Source organism: Eptesicus fuscus, chromosome 2, assembly GCF_027574615.1.
Source record: "Eptesicus fuscus isolate TK198812 chromosome 2, DD_ASM_mEF_20220401, whole genome shotgun sequence".
NCBI classification, from domain to species: Eukaryota; Metazoa; Chordata; class Mammalia; order Chiroptera; family Vespertilionidae; genus Eptesicus; species Eptesicus fuscus.
This window is the reverse complement of record NC_072474.1, coordinates 20406319-20427886: the sequence shown is the minus strand read 5'-3', so window position 1 is coordinate 20427886 and position 21568 is coordinate 20406319. Positions and strand designations below refer to the sequence as shown.

The following is a 21568-nucleotide window of genomic DNA, read 5'->3' as shown; positions in this document are numbered from 1 at the left end:
TTGACCTTCTATATATCTACTTTTAAAAAGTGTCTATTTAAGTCCTCTGCCTATTTTTTTTAATTGGGTTATCTTCCTTTTGTTAAGATGTTTGAGTTCCCTATAAATTTTGGAGATTAGGCCCTTATCGGAGATAACGTTGGCAAATATGTTCTCCCATGCAGTGGGCTTTCTTCTTGTTTTGTTAATGGGTTTCTTTTGCTGTACAGAAGCTTTTTATTTTGATGTAGTCCCATTTGTTTATTTTCTTCTTAGTTTCCATTGTCCTAGGGATGTATTGGTAAAGATATTGCTATGAGATATGTCTATCTTCAAAAGATTTTTATGGTTTCCCGTCTTATGTTTAAGTCCTTTATCCATTTTGAGTTTATTTTTGTGTATGGTGTAAGTTGGTGGTCTAGTTTCATTTTTTTTGCATGTACCTGTCCAATTTTCCCAACACCATTTATTGAAGAGACTGTCTTGATTCCACTGTATGCTCTTGCCTCCTTTGTCAAATATTGAGCATTATGGCTTGGGTTGATTTCTGGGTTCTCTGTTCTGTTCCATTGGTCTATATGTCTGTTCTTATGCCAGTACCAGGCATTTTGAGAACAGTGGCTTTGTAATATAGCTTGATATCCTGTATTGTGATTGTTCCAACTTTGTTCTTATTTCTCAAGATTGCTGCAGCTATTCAAGGTCTTTTTTTTATTCCGATTGAATTTTTGGAGAGTTTGTTCTAGACCTGTGAAATATGCTGTTGGTATTTTAATGGGGATTGCAATGAATCTATAGATTGCTTTGGGTAGTATGGACATTTTAATGATGTTGATTCTACCAATCCATGAACACCATATATTCTTCCATTTGTTTATGTCTTCCTCTATTGCTTTTTTTCAATGTCCTGTAGTTTTCTGAGTACAGGTCTTTTACCTCCTTACTTAAGTTTATTCCTAGGTATCTTAATTTTTTTGGTGCAAAGGTACATGGGATTGTTTTCATTGTTTCTCTTTCTGTGAGTTCATTATTGGTGTATAAAAAGGCCACAGTTTTCTCGGTATTTTGTATCCTGCTACATTGCCAAATTCATTTATTAAATCTAGTAGTTTTTTTATGGAGTCTTTAGGGTTTTCTACGTACAATGTCGTGTCATCTAAGAATAATGACAGTTTTATTTCTTCTTATCTTATTGCTATGGCTAGCACTTCCAGTACTATGTCAAACAGGAGTGGTGAGAGTGGGCATCCTGTCTTGTTCCAGTTCTTAGGGGAAATGGTTTTAGTTTTTGCCCATTGAGTATGATGTTAGCTGTAGGTTTGTCATATACACTGAGTGGCCAGATTATTATGACCACCTGACGTTTGTAGGTAAATTAGCCATAAACTGCATCGTATGGTATATGGAAGCCGAAGGCCTGTTTGAACACCTTTGCTGTCTGCAGTTACCAAGATAAAACGTCTCCAATTCACACAGGAACACAAGGATTGGACAGTCGAGCATTGGAAAAAAGTCATGTGGTCCGATGAATCACGTTTCCAGTTGCATCATGCAGATGGCAGAGTGAGAATTTGGCGGAAACAGCATGAAAGCATGCACCCCACATGCATGAGTACAACCCTTCAAGCTGGTGGGGGCAGTGTTATGATTTAGGGCATGTTCTCCTGGCATGATTTGGGCCCTTTAATTTGTGTGGAACAACATCTGAATAGCACAACATACCTAAGCATCATTGCTGATCAAGTTCATCCTATCATGTTGATGGTGTATCCCAATGGAGATGGCTTCTTCCAACAAGACAATGCACCATGCCACGGTGCTTGTATTGTGCAGGAGTGGTTTCAAGATCATGAGGATGACTTTACCTTGCTTAGGTGGCCCCCACCATCACCAGATCTCAATCCGATTGAGCATTTGTGAGACAAAGAGCCATCAGGCAGCTGGTTCCACAACCATCAAATCTCACAGAACTGGACAGTGCTATTCATCAGGCATGGTGTCAGATGCCTCGCATCACCTTTCAACATCTTGTGGAGTCAATGCCAAGAATCACCGCAGTACTGAAGGCAAAAGGTGGCTCAACGAAGTACTGATGGGGTGGTCATAATAATCTGGCCACTCAGTGTAAGGCATGATCCCTCTAGTCCCACTTTGCTGAGTTTTTATCAAGAAAGGATGTTGGATTTTGTCATATGCTTTTTCTGCATCAATTGATATGATTATGTGATTTTTGTCTCTCAATTTGTTTATGTGATATATCACATTTATTGATTTGCGGATATTGTACCATCCTTGCATCCCCAGAATAAATCCCATTTGGTCATGGTGTATGATCTTTGTAATGTAATGCTGGATCCTATTTGCTAGGATTTTAGCATCTATGTTCACCAGAAATATTGGCCTGTAATTCCCTTTCTTTGTAGAGTCTTTATCTGGTTTTGGGATTAGGTAATGCTGGCTTCATAGAAAGAGCTTGGAAGTGCTCCTTCCTCTTGAATTTTCTGGAATAGTCTGAGGAGGATAGGTTTTAGTTCTTCCTTGAATGTTCGGTAAAATCCCTGTGAACCCGTATGGCCCAGGGCTTTTGTTTGCTGGAAGTTTTCTGATGACTGCTTCGATTTCCTCTATAATTATCGGCCTATTCAGATTTTTTTATTTTTCCTGATTGAGTTTTGGAAGGTTGTATTTTTGTAGGAATATGTCCATTTTTTCTAGTTTACCAGTTTGTTGAAATAGTTGTCCCACAGTATTTTTTTTTTTTATACAATCCTTTGTATTTCTGTGGGGTCTGTTGTTATTTTGCCTTTTTCATTTCTGATTTTATTTGCATCCTCTCTCTTTGCTTAGTGGTGAGCCTGGTTAGAGATTCATCAATCTTGTGTATCCTTTCAAATAACCAGTTCTTGGTTTTATTTATCTTTTATATTATTATTATTTTTTTGGTCTCTATATCATTTATTTCCACTCTGATCTTTATTATTTTCTTCTTTCTGCTCACTCTGGGCTTTTCTTGTTGCTCTCTTTCTAATTCGTTAAATTGTAGAGTTAGATAATTTATTACCAGTTTTTCTTTTTTCTTTCCTTATTTATTTATTTACTTTTTGAGATAGGCTGGTAATTCTATGAACTTCCCTCTCAGGACTGCTTTCATTGTGTCCCATAGATTTTGGATTGTTGTGTTTTCATAGTCATTTGTTTCCAGGATGTTTTTATTTCTTCTTTGATCTCTTTGGTAACCCAATCTTTGTTTAGTAACATGCTATTTAACCTCCAAGTGTTTGAATTTTTATTGTAGTTTATTTCTAGTATTATGCCATTGTGATCTGAGAAGATGCTTGATATGATTCAATGATTCTTGAACTTGAAGAGACTTTGCCTATGTCCCAATATATGGTCTATCCTCAAAAATGCCTCATGTGCACTTGAGAAGAATGTATATTCTGTAGTTTTGGGGTGAAATATTCTGAAGATGTAGATTAAGTCCATCTGATCTAGGGAGTTGTTTAGGATTGCTTCATTAATGCTTTTGTATGAGTGGATTCTTTCTCAGAAACTCAGTGTAGTACTGTACAAAGAGGGAACACTAGGATGCAGGTATTTGGTGGAAGAAGAGTGAATATAAGTCCTGGGAAGACGTTCAGACTTTCACACGAAGTGGAATTATTGGTGGTCTTGGACAGTTAATCTTAGTTCTCTGAGAGGCAAGGAGGGTCCTTTTGAAATCTGGGTTACAACAATATGACAAGGATAAGGGGAAACAGCAGTTCTAGAATGTAATGTAAGTGGCTCACTATATAAATTCACGCACATCATCTAACATTTTTAAAATATATTTTATTGATTTTTTACAGAGAGGAAGGGAGAGGGATAGTGAGTTAGAAACATCGATGAGAGAGAAACATCGATCAGCTGCCTCCTGCACACTCCCTACTGGGTATGTGCCCGCAACCAAGGTACATGCTCTTGACCAGAATCGAACTTGGGACCCTTGAGTCTGCAGGCTGACGCTCTATCCACTGAGCCAAACCGGTTAGGGCATCATCTAACATTTGTATGCCTCTAGATTTTCCACGTATGTGTCTCCTGAAAATTACAGCTCTAAGGAGTCCTATACCCACAGAACTATTAAACTATTATCATTTAGCAAAGTCACAGGATACAAGACTAATGCAAAAATCTGTTGTATTTCTACATATTAGCAATGGACAATCTGAATGTTTAATTAAGAAAAGGGTTCCTTCACAATAGCCTCAAAAAGACTGATACTAAGAAGTTTAGGAAGTTCCAGACTTATACTAAAAACAACAAACATAAGAATTAAAGAAGCTCTAAATAAAAGGAGAGGCATTTCATGTTCATGGATTTAGACACTAAAAATTGTTGAGATGGCAATCCTCTGCCTCCCCAGCTGATCTATGTATTTAATGCAATCCCCATTAAAGAGATCTTTCATAGAAATTGATAAAGACAGCCAAATTATTTTGTTAAAGAAAAAATTTGGAAAGATTTGTACTGTTCAATTTAAACATTTACCATAAGGCTATAGTAATCTGGACAGTGTGGTGTTTTCAGGATAGGCATACAGATCAATTGAATAGAATTGAGAGTATATAAATAAATCTTTACATTATGGCCAATTGACTTTTTTGTGAAAAGTACCAAGACAATTAGATGGTAGAAATAGCCTATTAACAGATGGTTTTAAGACAATTGGATATCCGTATGCAAAAAATAAAAAATGAACTTGACCGTAACAAGAAAAAAATCAAGTGTTAGGGAGGATACAGATAAAATGGAACCTTCACCCTATCTAATAAAAGAGTAATATGCAAATTAACCGTCACTCCATGACAAAATGGCAGCACCCATAGCCACAAGATGGCCCTGCCAGAGTTCCCCAGTCCCAGGGAGGGCTGCCACGGAGAGCCGGCAGCATAAGCGGCCTGGAGGAATGCTGCCCAGAGGCCTTCCTGACACTTTATAAAAAACAAAAACAAATTCACTCCCCACGGAGTGATCCCACACACACACACCTGCAGCCTCGGGTCTTAGCCTTGGAAGTGCCTGTACCCCCACGGAGTGATCCCCTCCCAGCAGCAGCCTGGGGGGCGCCTGCACCCCCACAGAGCGATCCCCTCCCAGCGGCAGCCTGGGGTCCCAGCCTGGGAGGCGCCCGCACCCCCACGGAGTGATCCCCTCCCAGCGGCAGCCTGGGGTCCCAGCCTGGGAGGCGCCCGCACCCCCACGGAGTGATCCCCTCCCAGCGGCAGCCTGGGGTCCCAGCCTGGGGGGCGCCCGCACCCCCACGGAGCGATCCCCTCCCAGCGGCAGCCTGGGGTTTTAGCCTTGGAGGTGCCCGCACCCCCACGGAACAATCCCCTCCCAGCGGCAGCCTGGGGTCTCAGCCTGGGAGGTGCCTGCACCCCCACGGAGTGATCCCCTCCCAGCGGCAGCCTGGGGTCTCAGCCTCGAAAGCGCCTATGCCCCCATGGAGTGATCCCCCCACACACCTATAGCCTCAGGGTCTCAGCTCAGAAGTGCCCATGACCCAGCGAGTGATTCTCCTTTGCTCCACATCTTCCAATGCGTTCCATCTAACTCAGAATAAAATCCAGCATGTTTATCTTGGCCAATGAGGTCCTATTCAGTCTTGTCCTCCACTACCATTGGTCTCATCTGTAATCCCCTCCTACGCACTCCTTATCAGTCACATTGATCACTTTGCTAGACTGCACATCCCAAGCATGCTCTTACCTCAAAGCCAGAGTAGGGGCTGTTTCCTCTACTTGTAATGCTCTTTCTCAAACTTGCTCTCTTTCTTACTTTGTATTCCCTCTCAGAGAGGACTCTTTTTAGAACACTTTTAAAAACTGCAACTCCTTCAGTTTCTAACCTCATATTCTGCTTTATTTTTCTTCATAGCACTTGTCACTATCTACAGTTTTCCTTCTACTCCATGCATTTAGGTTCTCCCCATCATGCTTCTCCACCATCCTTTAGAGCAACTGTTTTTGCCCGCATGATTGCAGCTTAGTTGCAGGCAAACTGGTATTCCAGCTTAGAGGCAGGGAAAAGTAAATAAGAGCTCCTGTGAACACACATCACTTCAATCATGCTCCTCTGGCCACAACAGAGCTTGGAGGTGAGGGCAGTGCTTGCAAGTGCAGTGTTGCTGGGCAATATGTGCTTGACTACAAATCTAGTACTAGACAAGGAAAGAACATATTTTGGTGAACTACTTGTTTTAGTCTTACAGTTTTTTAAAAATTAAAAAATCTTCTGAAAATATATAAAGTATTTGAAATAAAAGTCATAATGTAAGGTCTTATATAATTATGATCTGATCAACATTACTCACCTTAGAGACAAGTACTATGCTGTGATCACATTTCTTGTGTTGTTCAAAAGAGAATGTTCTCGCTATCAAGTTTTTCTGCTCTACTTGTTAGTGTACTTAAATTTGGACTACGCCTTTTTGTGTGTGTATGGTTTTCTGTTGTTTATGTAGTTTCTAGTTGGCTTTTTTCATATATAAAACATTTTTCAAGTTCTCAGCCATATTATGTAGGATATGAAATCTTCGTGTCTCCCAGGGTTGCTCTCACACAGTCCTTCATTCTTGTATTTCACCATGGACTTACTGTGCCAGTGGTTGGCTATGTTACTGTGGAGTCTTGGAGTTTCTGTTTATTGGGCATAGATTCCTTGGTATCTATGTCTTTTTCCTTTTCTTTTTAACTTATTTCTCTCTTTTGCTGCACTTTAATCTCAGGAAACGTTTTAAGAAAGACTATGAGTCATTGTCCCATGTATTTACCATCACACTTGGTCTGTTCTAGATTCAGAACCATTTCCCTTCAGAACTATGAAGACATTATTCCTTTCTCCTTGTTGCTGAGCGATCTGATGTCACTATGATTTGCCTTCCTTTGGAGGTTTCTTCTCTCTAGAAGCTTTAAAGATCTACGTAGTCTCAGTGTTGATACATTTTCCAAGCACCTTTTCCATGTATCCTACTTGACTTGGAAGGTTCTTAAAATTTGTTTTCAGGTGTTCCTGCTTCTAAAACTTCACTATATTATTTATTGAATTTATTTTTAAAAATATTTTTTATTGATTTTAGAGGGAGGAAGGGAGAGGGAGAGAAAAACAGTGATGTGAGAGTGAAATAATGATCAACTGCCTCCTGCGCACCCCATATTGGGATGGAACCTGCAATCTGGCATGTGCCTTGACTGGTTGGTAATCAACCTGGCATATTTTTGGTGCACAGGTCGATATCCAACTGAACCATACTGGCCAGAGCTATTATATTATTTCCTGAATAATGTTCTTGTGTCTGTTTTCCCTGTCTGTCTCACTGAAACTCTTAATCAGATTCAGACCTCTTGAACTGATTCTTATCGTTCCTATAATATTTTAAAATTACTTGTCTTTTTATTTGGCTCTCTAGGAGATTTTCATTATAACTTTCAGTCATTATACTTCATTTTAGTAGGAATGGTGTCCATTAGGGGAAACTACATAATTAATTGCTAACCTGTCCATTGGCCTGGATACAGTTTTGCTATATATTATATGATTTCTGTGTCAGAAGTTTATAGATTTGCATTCCATGTCATCATTTCTATCTAGGCATTGAACAAAATCACATAAGACAGGATAAATATATCCAATTAATAAAATAGCAAAACCCCTATAATATTCTTAAATATACAAATGCAAAAACCCTAATAAATTAACAAATCAAAACCAGTTATTTATTCAAAGAATAATATTATATGACCAAGTAAAGTTTATCTTGGAAATATAAAGGGACCTTGGCAATATATTTATTCTCACTTGTTCATCTGAGAAAAATTATATGAACATGTCAAGAGATGTTTAAAAAAAACTTTTGTTAGCCTGGCCAGCGTGGCTCAGTGATTGACCGTAGTGGACATATGAACCAGGAGGTCATGGTTCAATTCCTAGTCAGGGCACATGCCTGGGTTTCTGGCTCGATCCCCAGTAAGGGGCATGCAGGAGGCAGCTGATAGATGATTCGCTCTCATCATTGATGTTTCTATCTCTCCCTCTCCCTTCCTAAAATCAATAAAAATATATGTAAAAAGAAAAACTTTATTAAATTTCACCTCTATTTCTGAATACAACTATAATAAATTAGAATTGGAAAAATTAAAGGGAAAATATCCCTGGTATAATAATATAACACTTATATCAATGAATAATATTAAATTTACTGGCCAAACATTAGGTTTTCTTAAGATGTTGAGCAAAAATGTCTACACTAACTACTATTACTGTAATACAACATTTCTCTGGAATTGCTAGCTAATGCAGTCAAATAAAATATAAAGAAAATGGCAAATTATTTGTAGACAATAGAACTATCCTAAAATTCTAATGAATTAACACAAACTGTTTTTGAAATAAGACCAGTAAGTAAGGAGGCAAGTTACAAAATCAGTCCATAGCACTTTTCACTTATTTGACAAGCAATGATTAAAAACAAAAAAGGATGTTCAGTGTTGATGGGACACTGAGGAAGGGGCCTCTCATGTGCTAAAGTGGCACCACAGTCTATTGTTACTACCTCCCTGGGGGCCAGTTTTAGAGACATCAAAGGTTCTGAAAACATCCATATTCTTGAACCAAGCAGCTCCAATTCTAGGATACAAGGTAAGAAAATGGGTAGAAGTGGAAAGATGAATGAAAAAAATACCCCACAAAACAGACCTCTCAGGAAAACAGCAAAAAAGGCAGCAATTTAAATGACAATCAGTAGGATGCTCCTTACTTACATCCAGACAACATGGCGCATTATGTAAGGGTTTAGAAAAATGCTGAGGCTCTTTCACAGGAAGGAGCTCCTGTTTCACAACAACATGCAAAGGGCAGGATACAGACTGATACGGTGGAAACTGTCTAGTCATATGCCCACAGGAGAACTCGAGTCTAAAATGGTATATAATAAAATGTTTACAGGAGTCATTTTTTATTGTGGTTGATTATAACTTTTTTTTTACTTCAGTGTACTTTTTAAAGTTCCTTTTTTTTTTCTATAAACACAGTTTTACAAAAAAAATTCTAATGAAAGTCTCTAGACACATTTAAAGTGTTTTTCATTTTCAGCAATAAAACAGCATTAAGTAGTGCTAAGAACATATTAGAGGAGGAATCAAAATATCTGAATACCTTTTATAATCCTGTCCTATGATTTTGCTCAATACTGAGTCAAAAATGGTGACATGAAATGCAAATCTATAAACCTCTGGCCCAGAAATCATATAATAGCAAAATTCTAATGAGGCCAATGAACAAATTAAGCAATTAATTATGTAGTTTTCCCCATGGACACCAAAAGGTCCTATTTTCCTCAAAATAATGCTCTGCCTTCTCTTTTCTTCAAACAGGCAGTCAAATTGCCTGAAATTCTCACACCCATCATTCATATACTTGGGATAAGAAACTGAAGGCTTGCCCTGGCCGGTGTTGCTCAGTTGGTTGAGTGTCATCCTGTGCACGGAAAGGTTTGCTGGTTTGATTCCTGGTCAGGGCACATACCCAGATTGTGGTTCAGTCCCTGTGTCCGAGTGAGGTCAGGGTGCGTACAGGAGGCAACCAATCAATGTTTCTCTTTCTTTCTCTCTCTCTCTCCCTCCCCCTTTCTCTCCCTCTAAATTCAATACACACACACACACACACACACACACACACACACACACACACAAGTATCACTTGTAATCTAATTAAAAAAAAGGCTTCTATTAAAATCCGTGTATGTGTGTGTGTGTGTGTGTGTGTGTATTTGGTAATACAGTAAATTATTTTCTATTAATATCATATTGAAAATTGGTTATTAGATCCGTTAGTGACTTATCTAGCAAGAAGGATGGAATAAAGAACCCATTCCTTTCTAAAAGTTAAATATCGTTAAGATACTGGGGTTGAGAGTGTGAGGGAAGAAGGGAAGGAGAGGAATGTGTGAGCAGGCTGAGATCCGGAGATCTACTAGAGCAAGAAGCCTGGTTAAGAAGACAGCAAGGGTGAATGAAGACAGACAATTAAAAAACCATCCTTGTCACCTTTACACCTTGTGTAGGACTAGTCTGACTCTAAGAAGTTGTAGCAATATATTTGCCAAAATAATTACTACATATTTAGTTCCCTGATAAACCATAGTTTATTTTCTATTGAATAATCCAGATATATTTTTGAAACAACTGCCATGTCCCATAAATTCCCCCCAATAGGCATCTCCTTTACCTCTCTGTTATAGTGATAAATAATAAAATTCTCAATTTTATCCTCTTCCCTCTCATATGGGGACACTTATCTAACTACACACCTCTTACCTCTCACTGTGGTACTAAGGCAATTATAAAAGTCTGTTTAAATCTACCCACCTGTCTTTTGTTTTGCTGCCTAACTGGGTCTTTTCCAAGCAGGCAGAAAATCTCCAATCAGTCTGTTATCACAACCAGAATGTAAGAGATTAGTGACCACGGAGAGAAGCAGAATCAGTTTACATCCTTTCAGGCTAGAGAATGATACCACCTCACAGGCAAGAAATCTGAGGCTCCCTGCCCTTAACTTAGAAAACCTGCAGTTAATAATCACATTAAAGTTGGCTTTACATGCCAGACAGCTTTTGTTTCCTGTTGTTTTTACAATTGGAGTGTCCTTTGTGGTTATCAGAGTTATTTGCTGAAAGGCATATATTAACATTTAAAAAATTTGATATATAATAAAATAGGTCTTACAGTTTAGGTATATCTGAGTTAAAATATACTTTGCATTCATGTTTTACAAAGCTAATAACATTGCTTGTATTTATCTGGAGCAGAATTTAGCAATTGTCATTAATTATGACAATTAATACACTGAAAACTCCTTTCTTAATTGAGGAATTAAATGCGTTTTTCATTGTAATCTGTCAACCTAAATCAAGACTATAAAGATCCCACCAGGGCTACACTCTCACCCCTCCCTGAAAAAGGTCAATTGTTTCTGAAAGGAAAGAGAACAAACCCTGAAGCTACAAATTTAGCAAGGAAAACAGGTCAAAAACCAGATGTGCAGAGCAGGGGAGAACTGGCCCAGGTGATCAGGTCAGTATGCAGAGGTTTCAAGGACAGCAAACTGAACTTGCCTTCTTTTTCATAATCAAACACTTAATGAAAACAAATCTAATTAACACCGTAGGCCAAAAAGTGATCTTGTAATGTGTGGTTAACTTTTAGTTAACATTCTAGTAAAGGAACCTGTATTAGCCAAACCCATTTCAGCTGCTTCAATGGAATTTACTGCGTGTTCACTAAAATGAATGAGTCTTCAGACACCTGTTCTCTTTTAGAGAGAGTAATTTACAGGTGTGTGTGTAGTTAGTGAAATGAAATGTACATGCCAACTATGGAGATGATGCTCATAGAATGAAATACAGTGAATCTCTATATAGCTGACATAGAAGAAAAGTTACAATGGCATTTTGGTATACTAAATATTGATATACTATATACTGACCTATAAGGTACTGTTAGTATTATGAAAATAGAACTAATACTTGGAGGAAAAAAATCTCAAAGAGTCACATTTGCTACTTCTACAATAAAAGCAGGAATATCTATTACAGACAAGGGATTAGTCTTCCTTCGGTTTTGGCAGAGAAAACTATGGCAGTTTTCTAGAAGAAAAAAATTTGAAACACATGGAATGAATTTGCAAAAGTTTGAAAAGGTGTCTTTGCTTATCCGGGGACTGCTGCACTAAAACAACTTTTTAAATTATGTTTAGATTTTCTAGATCTATGATACTGACAAGCCATATCAAGGCTCTGTTGGTTATATCATGTATATTCTTATCATTTACCAGTAAACTTTCATTTCTCTCCTCTTAAAAATATAGATTAAAAATTTAAGCAGACGATAATGACAAATTAATGTAAAAAACTGCTCTATTCAGTATCCTATCTGCCTTTGGCATTATTAACTGTAAGCCCTAAAAGAAATATTATTTAAAAAGTTAAAAGCTGTCTTCAAAAGAGACAATGAATTAGTGAACTATTATTTCTCATTAGTCAATTAACTAAAAATTTGAGCCCTATTAAGCCAATAATGGTTTGATAACCTTTTGAAAATTGTTTTAGTAATTTTTGTTAATCATTATATTAACAGTACATAGTTGTATAATTAGAGGGTCATAGTACTTAAAATGTATCCTTATGGTTCTTTTCCCAGTCACCTAATATAACTGGTCTCCTCATGAAACATAGCAAAAAAAAAAAAAAAAGAAGAAAGTTACAAGATTTAAGCGCTATTTTCCCACATGATCAGACTTTAACTCTGAAACCAAAATAATAAAAAACATTTCATAAAATCCAAATAGTAGTATTTTAAGAGTGATTTTAAAAAGATCTATATGGCATTCCTATATATAATTTAAAAACATTCCTATATATAATTTAAAACTCTTAAAGAACTATTTAAAAAATTGACAGTAATATGTTCTATAAGTTTGTTTTTAAAGTAAAAGATTGTAATTCACTACAAAAAGGTAACAGCATTTTATGTAACAAGCTTTTCTGTTTGGTGGTTGTGCTTATTAATCATTTTTCAGGGTTTTAAACTGTTCATTATCAGAAAAGGTCCAACATTTACTAATGGAATTGAGGAGGACATTTGAATCTTTGCTTTCAGTAACCCTATAAATATTTTAGATCTACAGGATTTATTTAAAATAAATAATTTAAATAAATTCAGTAAAGAACTTGTTTAGTAAAGACTACTATAATTTGTAAAAACAAGGATCATATTGATGAAAATAAAAATTTCTTAATATCAAGTAAACATTTACTGAGTAGTAGTACTTGTCAGGAGCTGTGGTAGATATTTTAATAAGATTCTCTGACTTAAATTTCCTCAATAAAAGTACCCAAAGTGATAAATCTAACACTGTCCAGGTAAACACTTTGTTTTTTAAAATGCCAGGTATGGCTTGTCATATTACATTTGTGTGTGTATGTATTTTTTTTTTTTGTGGGGGGGGGTTTTTTAAGGATTTTAAACAACTTGTCAAAATAGATGGTAGGCATCATCCTTAAGATAAAAACAAACATTATAGGGATACTGTTGATTTAATTAATGCAAACCACCTGTCTAAATACCTACACTAAGGAATCTGTGTAATTCCAACGTTAACAAGATCCAGATGAAATATAACTTCTTTTTATTTCCCCCCTTTTTATGAAATATAACTTTCCTAATTCTAATCAGTCTGAGAACTACCTTTTCCACCAAAGCTGAAGGAGTCACTCTAAATACAAAACTAGCTTAAGTTTCTAAACACTAGAATTCCTTAAACAGCTGTTAACTGTGGATCATGGGACTGGCTGAAACCTGCTTCTTGCTTATTTCGTTAATGGTTCACTTCCAGGTCCTAAAAGGGTTGTAGCCTTTCTCCAAAGATAATGGTGGAGGCATTTATGTCTAACTTCTACATAACTGTCTTTTCTGGGTTTTCACTCTCCATACAATGCAAATCTGAGTGAACTCACATCTGTCACCGATCGACCCAATTCGTGAGCAATCTTTTCCCATCGACCTGGGGTCCCTCCTGGGAACTTAACCATACTTCTTGTCAGCTGGCTGAGGTCCTCTTCTGTCCATTCAGGTGCCTGGAAAACATTAAGGAAAAAAAAAAGACAATTTAGAGAATGTTTGCTAATACATTTAATAAACCTGTGAAACAAACTATTGGCAATATGCTTTCTGCAAAAACAATAATATTACAATGTATCTAATAGTTCAGATAGAGGTTTGAGTTGCATGTTTAACATTAGAATGCAAAGCTCCAGTAGCCTTTTACATTTTCCTATGTATACCAAATATAAAAGCAGAAATATTGTGAAGTCAGGCTTTTGAAGAATTTTGAAAAAAAGACAAGTCAGTTCTGCATTAGTGAGAAACCATTCACAAAGCCTACGAAATGCATTGTGTCACCGCTGCTTACAAATGCCTCATACAGTCACTACACTTAAAAGTTTTTTTAAAAAAATAAGGTTTTTATTGCTTTCTTTAAAGTATAAGCATAAATGAAAATGTCAACAAGTAAATGTAGAGATCAAGAATCACAATTGAGACAAAGATCTACTTTGTTCATTCTAAGTAACAACATTCTAAAAATCATGTATTTTCAAAAAGTTTAACTTATCAAATGTTACCATTTTATAAAATTTGGGAACAGAAATAAAATTAGAAACTCATGGGACCAACAGTTAAACCATCAAGTCTGTGCAAAGCAACACTTCATTTTTGAGAAGGTAATCAGCTCCTAAAAGTCAATCAAATTATTATTTGAATAATAAAATACCTTTAAATATTACAGAATTTTTTTTTTTTTTTTGCAAAAGCAAACATTCAAGGCACATTCTCTGCATTTTATTCAGCACGACCACTTGGTCAAACCCAAAGCTGAGCAAAGCAGAAAAACCCCAAACTATGATCATATACTAAACAAACATGTTACAATTATGTTACGTTACATTTTAGCATTAAACTATTCCCTACCAGGGGCAGTAACCGCTCTGGTATTAAACAATTCTCTAGGAGTCAGCAGAGAGATGGAGGAAGCCCACTTTATTTTTCTTTAATTAAAAAGGAAGAAGAAACGAAAGAAGGAAACCTGTGAGACAAATACCTTTTCTAATCACCATTTCCGATAACGAACAGGCACACATCAGGGCGTTTGCATTACAGAACCATCAGCACAGAACCACAGTCAGAGGTGAGTGACCCCAGGGACCCTCTCCACAGCCACGGCAAAGCTTCTCCCTGACACTAATCCTCCCTGTCATTCTCCCACTGCGTTCTAACCACACTGACATCCGCCTGCCTCTCTGCGAGCTTCCCGGGCCCGTCCTGACTTTTCACTGTCTCCCCCAATCAATGGCTCAAGCGTGCTCTTTTCACCAAGTCCAAATGGCAGCTTCACTCAGAATCAAAGTGCACTGCCCTGTTAAAGGGCTTTCCCAAAGGCTCTGCCATTTGCATTCATTTGCAAAGCAAACTACTTTTATTCACTTTGTTCTGCTATCAAGAATGTTCCCTGAAGCAGATAAATTGGCATAAATACAACCTGCCACTTAAGAGTCAGTAAATAATAGCCAATAGTAGGGAGGATTTTATCAATCATTCTATTTTGTATCCACTAAAAGCTGAAAGCCTTGAACATATTCATCAGTACAACCCTTAAGATCCATGCATAAATTCACATAAAAAAGTAGCCTACATTGGGTATGGTTGAAATTTCTCTGATATTTAATGATATCAGAAATCTAATTTTCCATATCAGGTAATTAAAATTTTACACCGAAGGTTTTCTTTCTTTCTGCTTGTTTTTACTTTGTTTAGGGGGGAAAAGTATATTTTTATTGCTATAAAATTGAAACTTTTAAATAACTGTACCAGTTGATTTCAGAAATGCTAAGGAGTTAAGAATTTAAATATAACTTATAGTATAAAGTCATACCAAAAAGAGCATTAGGTTGACACTGCAGAGATATAGTCTTCAAACTATATAGTATATCAATGCAATTTCACACTAAATAAAATCATCTTATGTTTACTTCTGACTAATTATAACAAATATTTTTGGAGCAAACAAAATTGTCTAAAATGTCAATAATATATAGGTATTGTTTCACATAGTAAACTAATTTGTTCAAATAATTTCTATTTTTATGAGAATGGTTTTCCAAATATGCTGCATATATGAGCAATGGGCTTTAAAAATTTTATTAAATTCCCTGTTAATAAGATGAGTCTAAAAGTATAGTTCCACTTTTTCTGGGAAGGCAAAGAATTAAACCAAATATTTGGACTGATATCCTGAAAAATTATCAACTGCGAGAACAATCTTTCTTTTTAGTTTCGAAGTTATTTCATGGCCATGGTTTTTATTAATTTTGAGAGAGATCAATAGTAACTAGGACCATAATCTGAAACCTTTGAGAGAATACTTTCAGCAGGTCATTATTCTCTCTCCTTCAGCTGTAAGGCACTCTGTGCCTGTGCCATTCCTCAGCAATAGTTAGCTGTGTCTTTAGAAGCAACAGAGCCTCCTGTGCCCCAGCCACTAAGGCCGCTATGAGGGTGGCCATGGTGTGAATGTATTCTCCTTGTTCTAATCTGGAGCCAACTGGAGCTGTGAAAGTCAAATGAATGCATAAGCATACGGCTTTGCCACGTAAAACCATGTGTGTCCATTATTACCAAGACACTCGGCCAAAAATTCATCTCTTTAGTAAAGTAATGGAAGATACCACATGGTGTGGGGACAGCTGTTGTGACTACACGAGCATTCCAATTTTGCATCAGAAAAGCCCCACTCTGGGGATAAATCTCCATACTGAATACAACATAAAAAGTAAGTTTTCAAATTATTCAATATTTTTATGTAATGACCCAAAAGTAAGAGCTGATATGAAATTTTAAATTGTATTCCCAAATAAAGTCCCTTTGGAATAGATTTTTGTCAGAAATCCAGCTATGTCAAAGATTTGGTGCCCTTGAAAATCCTTACTATGCTTGGGGTATAGGAGTTAAGAGGCTGTAGCAAAACACGTTATATTTTTAAAGTAATCTAAACACACTTTCCCCCTCACAGCTTTAGAACATAAAATGTTAATTAAAAAAAGGATCATGCAATTTATTTGACACTGAAAATTTATGGCCAAATTAAAATAAAACTTTAAATGTAATTATTATTTATTTTCATACTTGAATGACAAAAGGTTCATTTCTATCTAATAAGTAGATACTGAAACTCCCTAACGAACAATGTTTCTATTGTAATGACCTGTTAATAATAATTATTTATATAATTAAAGAAGTTGCAATTTTGGACCCAGTAATTTTTAATAGATTCAGTTCAACTCATAACTTCTGTGGATGAAAAAGGGGCCACATAATAAACCTGACAAACTCAGGGGAGGCCTTAATGATGGTCTTACAAACTCCAGACCTAAAGTAAGGACACAGAATGGTCTGAAAGTGAAACTTTCTAACTAAAACCAGTTCATAGCTGGTAGTCATGTCCTAGGTGGGTATTTTTCCCTAACAAAGGTCAATCTTTACTTTAACTGACCCTGTTTGGAATATCAAAGCAATTTCCTTTTTTCTGGACCCCTCAAAGCACAACCACCAAGCCAGAGCAGAGACCACAAATGCCCTCATTGTTATTATTATCATGCTAATTATTGACTGTTAACTATCCTATCCCCACAAATGTTTTACCTTTTATCCAATCCCAGAGATACTTCCCCCCTCCCCACGTTGCTTTCAATGTATAAAATAAGGTGTATTTTCTCAATCTGCTGAGATTTTGCTTTCTGGCAATTGTCATCAGTTTGGTGTAAATAAACTCATAATGTACAGGTTTGGACATTTCTTACGTTGACACTTCCCAGATATGTTACCTAAGAAATAATATCCTTATATAACATCATCCAGTTAAAATATCAGATGTATATCTAATGATGTGGTTGATATATCTAATAATTGAATAATATGCTATCCTCTAATTCTATGTCCTACAGTGACTTTGTGTTTTAGAATGTCAATCTGGCTATTGGCTACACATTTTCCTTTCCAATTTCACTATATATGTAGAGAAATGGTATATATATAAAAAAGCAAACAACAGAATTAAAAACAAATCACTTTAAATATCTTTTCACTCTTAGGAAGAGAAACTCTTTGAAGAAAGTTTGCAACTCATCCCAAACTATCGTTCTACTGTTGTGATCTTTTAGCACACTCAGTATTTCATGTGTGTCCACAAGGTCTCCTCATCTACGATTAGCTGCCTTGCCAAAAAAGAGATCCCACCTGGACCAGTGATTGTAAAGTGTGTTCTTTGGGGTGGCACTGCTACCATCTTAACTAGCTAGTTAATAACTAGAGGCTCAGTGCATGAAATTTGTGCACCGGCGGGGGGGGGGGGGAGGGTCCCCTCAGTCCAGCCTGCACCCTCTCCAATCTGGGACATCCCTCTCACAATCCGGGACCAATGGCTCCTAACAGCTCACCTGCCTGCCTGCCTGATTGCCCCTAACTGCCCCCCCTGCTGGCCTGGTCACCCCCAACTGCCCCCCCCTCCCCCACCGGCCAGTTCACCCCTCACTGTCCCCCTCTGCCGCCCTGGTCGCTCCACACAGCCTGCTGCTCGGTCGTTTGGTCGCCCCTCACTAACCCCCCTGCCGGCCTAGTCGCCCCACGCAACCTGTTCAGTTGTCTGTCGGGTTGCGATGGTCGCTTAGGCTTTTATATATATAGATAGGAAGAAAGCAAAGGGCATGATCATCTGGGCAACTTCAGCAGGAAGCAGGAACTTCATGCTTCCCAGAAAACCCCTGGTCCACTCCTTGCAGGTCACTGGGGAAAGGATTCCAACGAAGGGGAAGATGGCACATGTGCAGTGAAGTCAGGGTGACATGGGGAAGATGCTTGCCTGTCAGTCTAGCCTGGGGAACCATGGACTGGTTAGAGGGATGGAGCCACTGCAAGCGTGTGAAATACTGAAAGATTCATTGGTTAAGCTTCTAGTTAAAATCCCCAAAGAAACTTTTGCTCTTTTGTTCCTTTTGCTTCACTCCTGCTTCCTGGCACTTACTCGTTCTGTGACTCAGGCCAGCTTGCTTGTGATCCTGGAAGCAATGGACTGCAGCTGGAAACACAAGCTAAGCTAGCCTGATGCTGGACTGGACTGAACTTTAATATGGAGCAAAGACTCTGGGCAGTGGTTTTAATCCTAGCCCTGCTAAAGACAAAATGGGACATTTTCCATGGCAGGACTGAGTGAGATGGCATCCTGGAGGGGGAACTCCCTTAATGTTACTTCATCAATAAAGCTTTCCACAATGCCTCATCATCCCTTGGGACATTCTCCTTCCTGCGGCCCCCCAAGATCTCCACTTCCACCATCATACGAGTACACCCCACTGATAACAGCACCAACCTGAAAATTATTACCCATCTGTAACCAAGTTTAGAAACATACAATAAAGGTTAGAAATAGGGATTTCATACTGCCACAATAACCAAGTATGTGATCAGTCAACTCTTCTGTTATTTATTTAAAAATACTTTAATTGATTTTTTAGAGAGAGAGAGAGAGAGGAAGGGAAAGAGAGAGATCTTGAGAGAAACATCCATGTGAGAGCTGAACATCAATCAGCTGCCTCTTGCATGCCCCCTACCAGGGATCAGCCTCGCCATGTGCCCTGACCAGGAATTGAACTGTTAGGTCACCGAAGGAGGAACACACGAGGCCAGAATGGTGAGGGATTACAAATTTATTCGATCATCCGCACACCAGGTGGCTGAGCCCCAAGTGGCTCCAACACCCCAGTGATGGGAGTCAGCGGTTTTTAAAGGACTTTCGGCGGGCTTTTCCTGGGCGGAGAATTCTCTGGGCAGGTCCAGATTCTGGAAGTCCGGAGGGGAGAGAGAATGGTCTTAGCAAGTGGACTGTGGTCTAGGCAAGTGGAATGTCCATTGTGAAGTGGTGGTGGGGTCAGTTCCCAGGGGAGGGGGTATTGATTCAATTGTTCCATCAAACCTAACAGAACCAGCAAACTTTTGGTGCATGGGATGATGCCCAACCAACTGAGCCACACCAGCTGGGCTCAATTCTTCTTTTAAACAGAATATGTCAGTTGGAATGTTGTTAAACTAGAATAGGGGAACGACATGAAGAGCGAGCTGCATTTTTATTAGGCACATCAGGACTTCAGATTGGTCAGAAACAAATGAAAATAAAAAAATTTTAAAACCTGGTCTTTTACTACAGAGTTTGAGAAACACTGGTTCAAGACAATGCAAACAGATAGAATTCCTTTATAACTCCTTTTTTGGGAGCAAGAATAAATACCCTCCTTGAGAAGTGAACAAAAAACTCTTTACTAAGGGTCATAGTGCTTTGCTACCCTGTAAGAGGTAACTGACACAGGAAGATCAGCGCAGGCCCAGGGAACAGCAGGTTGCAGAGGCCTGCAGGTGGGAGCATGTCTGGGATGTCTAAGGAACAGCAAGATGACCTGCGAGGCTGGCGCAGCAGGCAAATAGGGAAGCGGGGGCAGGGGATGGGGGACAGGGGGCGAAGATGAGGACAGAGGGTGAGGAAGTAAAAATCAAAGGGCGTAAAGGCCACCCTAAGGCTCATTGACTCTGCATGACATACAAAGCTATAGAATTGATTTTATTTTTCATTAAGTTATCATTGGCAGACAACATTATATTAGTTGAAGTTGTACATCATAATGATTTGATATTTGTATATATTGTGAAATGATCATCACAATAAGTGAACATCAATCTTGTCTTATAACAATAAGTCTAGTTAACATCTGTCATCATACTTAGTTACAGAATATTTTTTTCTTGTAAAGAGCACTTTAAAGATTTACTCTTGCCAACTTTCAAATATGAAATATAAGTATTATTAACTACAGTCACCGTGCTGTACATTAAATTTCCATGACTTATTTTATAACTGGAAGTTTGTACCTGTCGACACCCTTCATCCATTTGACACCCACCTCACCCCCTGCACACCACTCCTGCAACCTCTAGCAACCATCAATCTGTGCTCTGTATCTATGGAGTTGTTTTTTTTAAGGTTCCACAGATAAGTGAGAACACATGGTATTTCTCTTTTTCTGACTTATTTCACAAAGCATCCTGCCCTCAAGGTCCATGAATGTGTTGTTACAAGTGGCAGAATTTCTTTTTCTAATGCCTGAATAATACAATAATATTCCTCTGTGTGTATGTGTATGCACCATTTTCTTAAAAAAAATTTTTTTTAATCCTCACCCGAGGATATTTTTCCATTGATTTTTAGAGAAAGGGAAAGACAGAAATATCGATGTGAGAGAAACACATTGATTGGTTGCCTCCTGCATGTGCCCCGACCAGGGCCGGGGCTGGGGAGGAGCGACTGCAACTGAGGTGGGTGCCCTTGACCGGAATCGAACCCCGGGCCTTTTAGTCTACAGGCCGACACTCTATCCACTGAGCAAAACTGGCTAAGGCTTAACATTTTTTTTTCAATAAGTTGACACAATATATATTAGTTTCAAGTGTCAGTATAGTGATTAGACATGTATATAACTTACAAAGTCTAATACCCATCAGACACCACACATAGTTATTAGAATATTATTGACTACATTCCCCATGCTGTACTTTACATCCCCCTGTTTTGTAACTACCAATTTGTACTTCTTAATCCCTCCACCTTTTCACCCATCCCCCAAACCCCTTCCCCTCTGGCAACCATCAGTCTAATCTCTGAGTCTGTTTCTATTTTGTTTCATTGATTTTTTTTCTTTAGATTTCACATATAAGTGAAATCATATGGTATTTATCTTTCTGTCTGACTTATTTCACTGAGTTTGACCTGTAAGTCCATCCATGCTGTTGCAAAAGGTAAGGTTTCATTCTTTATTATGGCCAAGTAATATTCCATTGTATATTATGTACCACTTCTTTATCCACTTATCTACTGATAGGCACTTGGGTTGCTT

The 21568-nt window shown here is 37.9% G+C and overlaps 1 protein-coding gene across 2 annotated transcripts in view; it reads right to left on the bottom strand.

Annotated features, from left to right (window-relative positions):
- DNAJC1 (DnaJ heat shock protein family (Hsp40) member C1) overlaps window positions 1-21568 on the bottom strand; it is a 214157-nt gene that overhangs the window by 17925 nt on the left and 174664 nt on the right. For both annotated transcript variants that reach the window (XM_054725810.1, XM_054725817.1), the window contains one exon: window positions 13535-13654. In XM_054725810.1, coding sequence (XP_054581785.1) covers window positions 13535-13654 — 120 coding nt within the window. The remainder of the gene's footprint in view (window positions 1-13534; window positions 13655-21568) is intronic.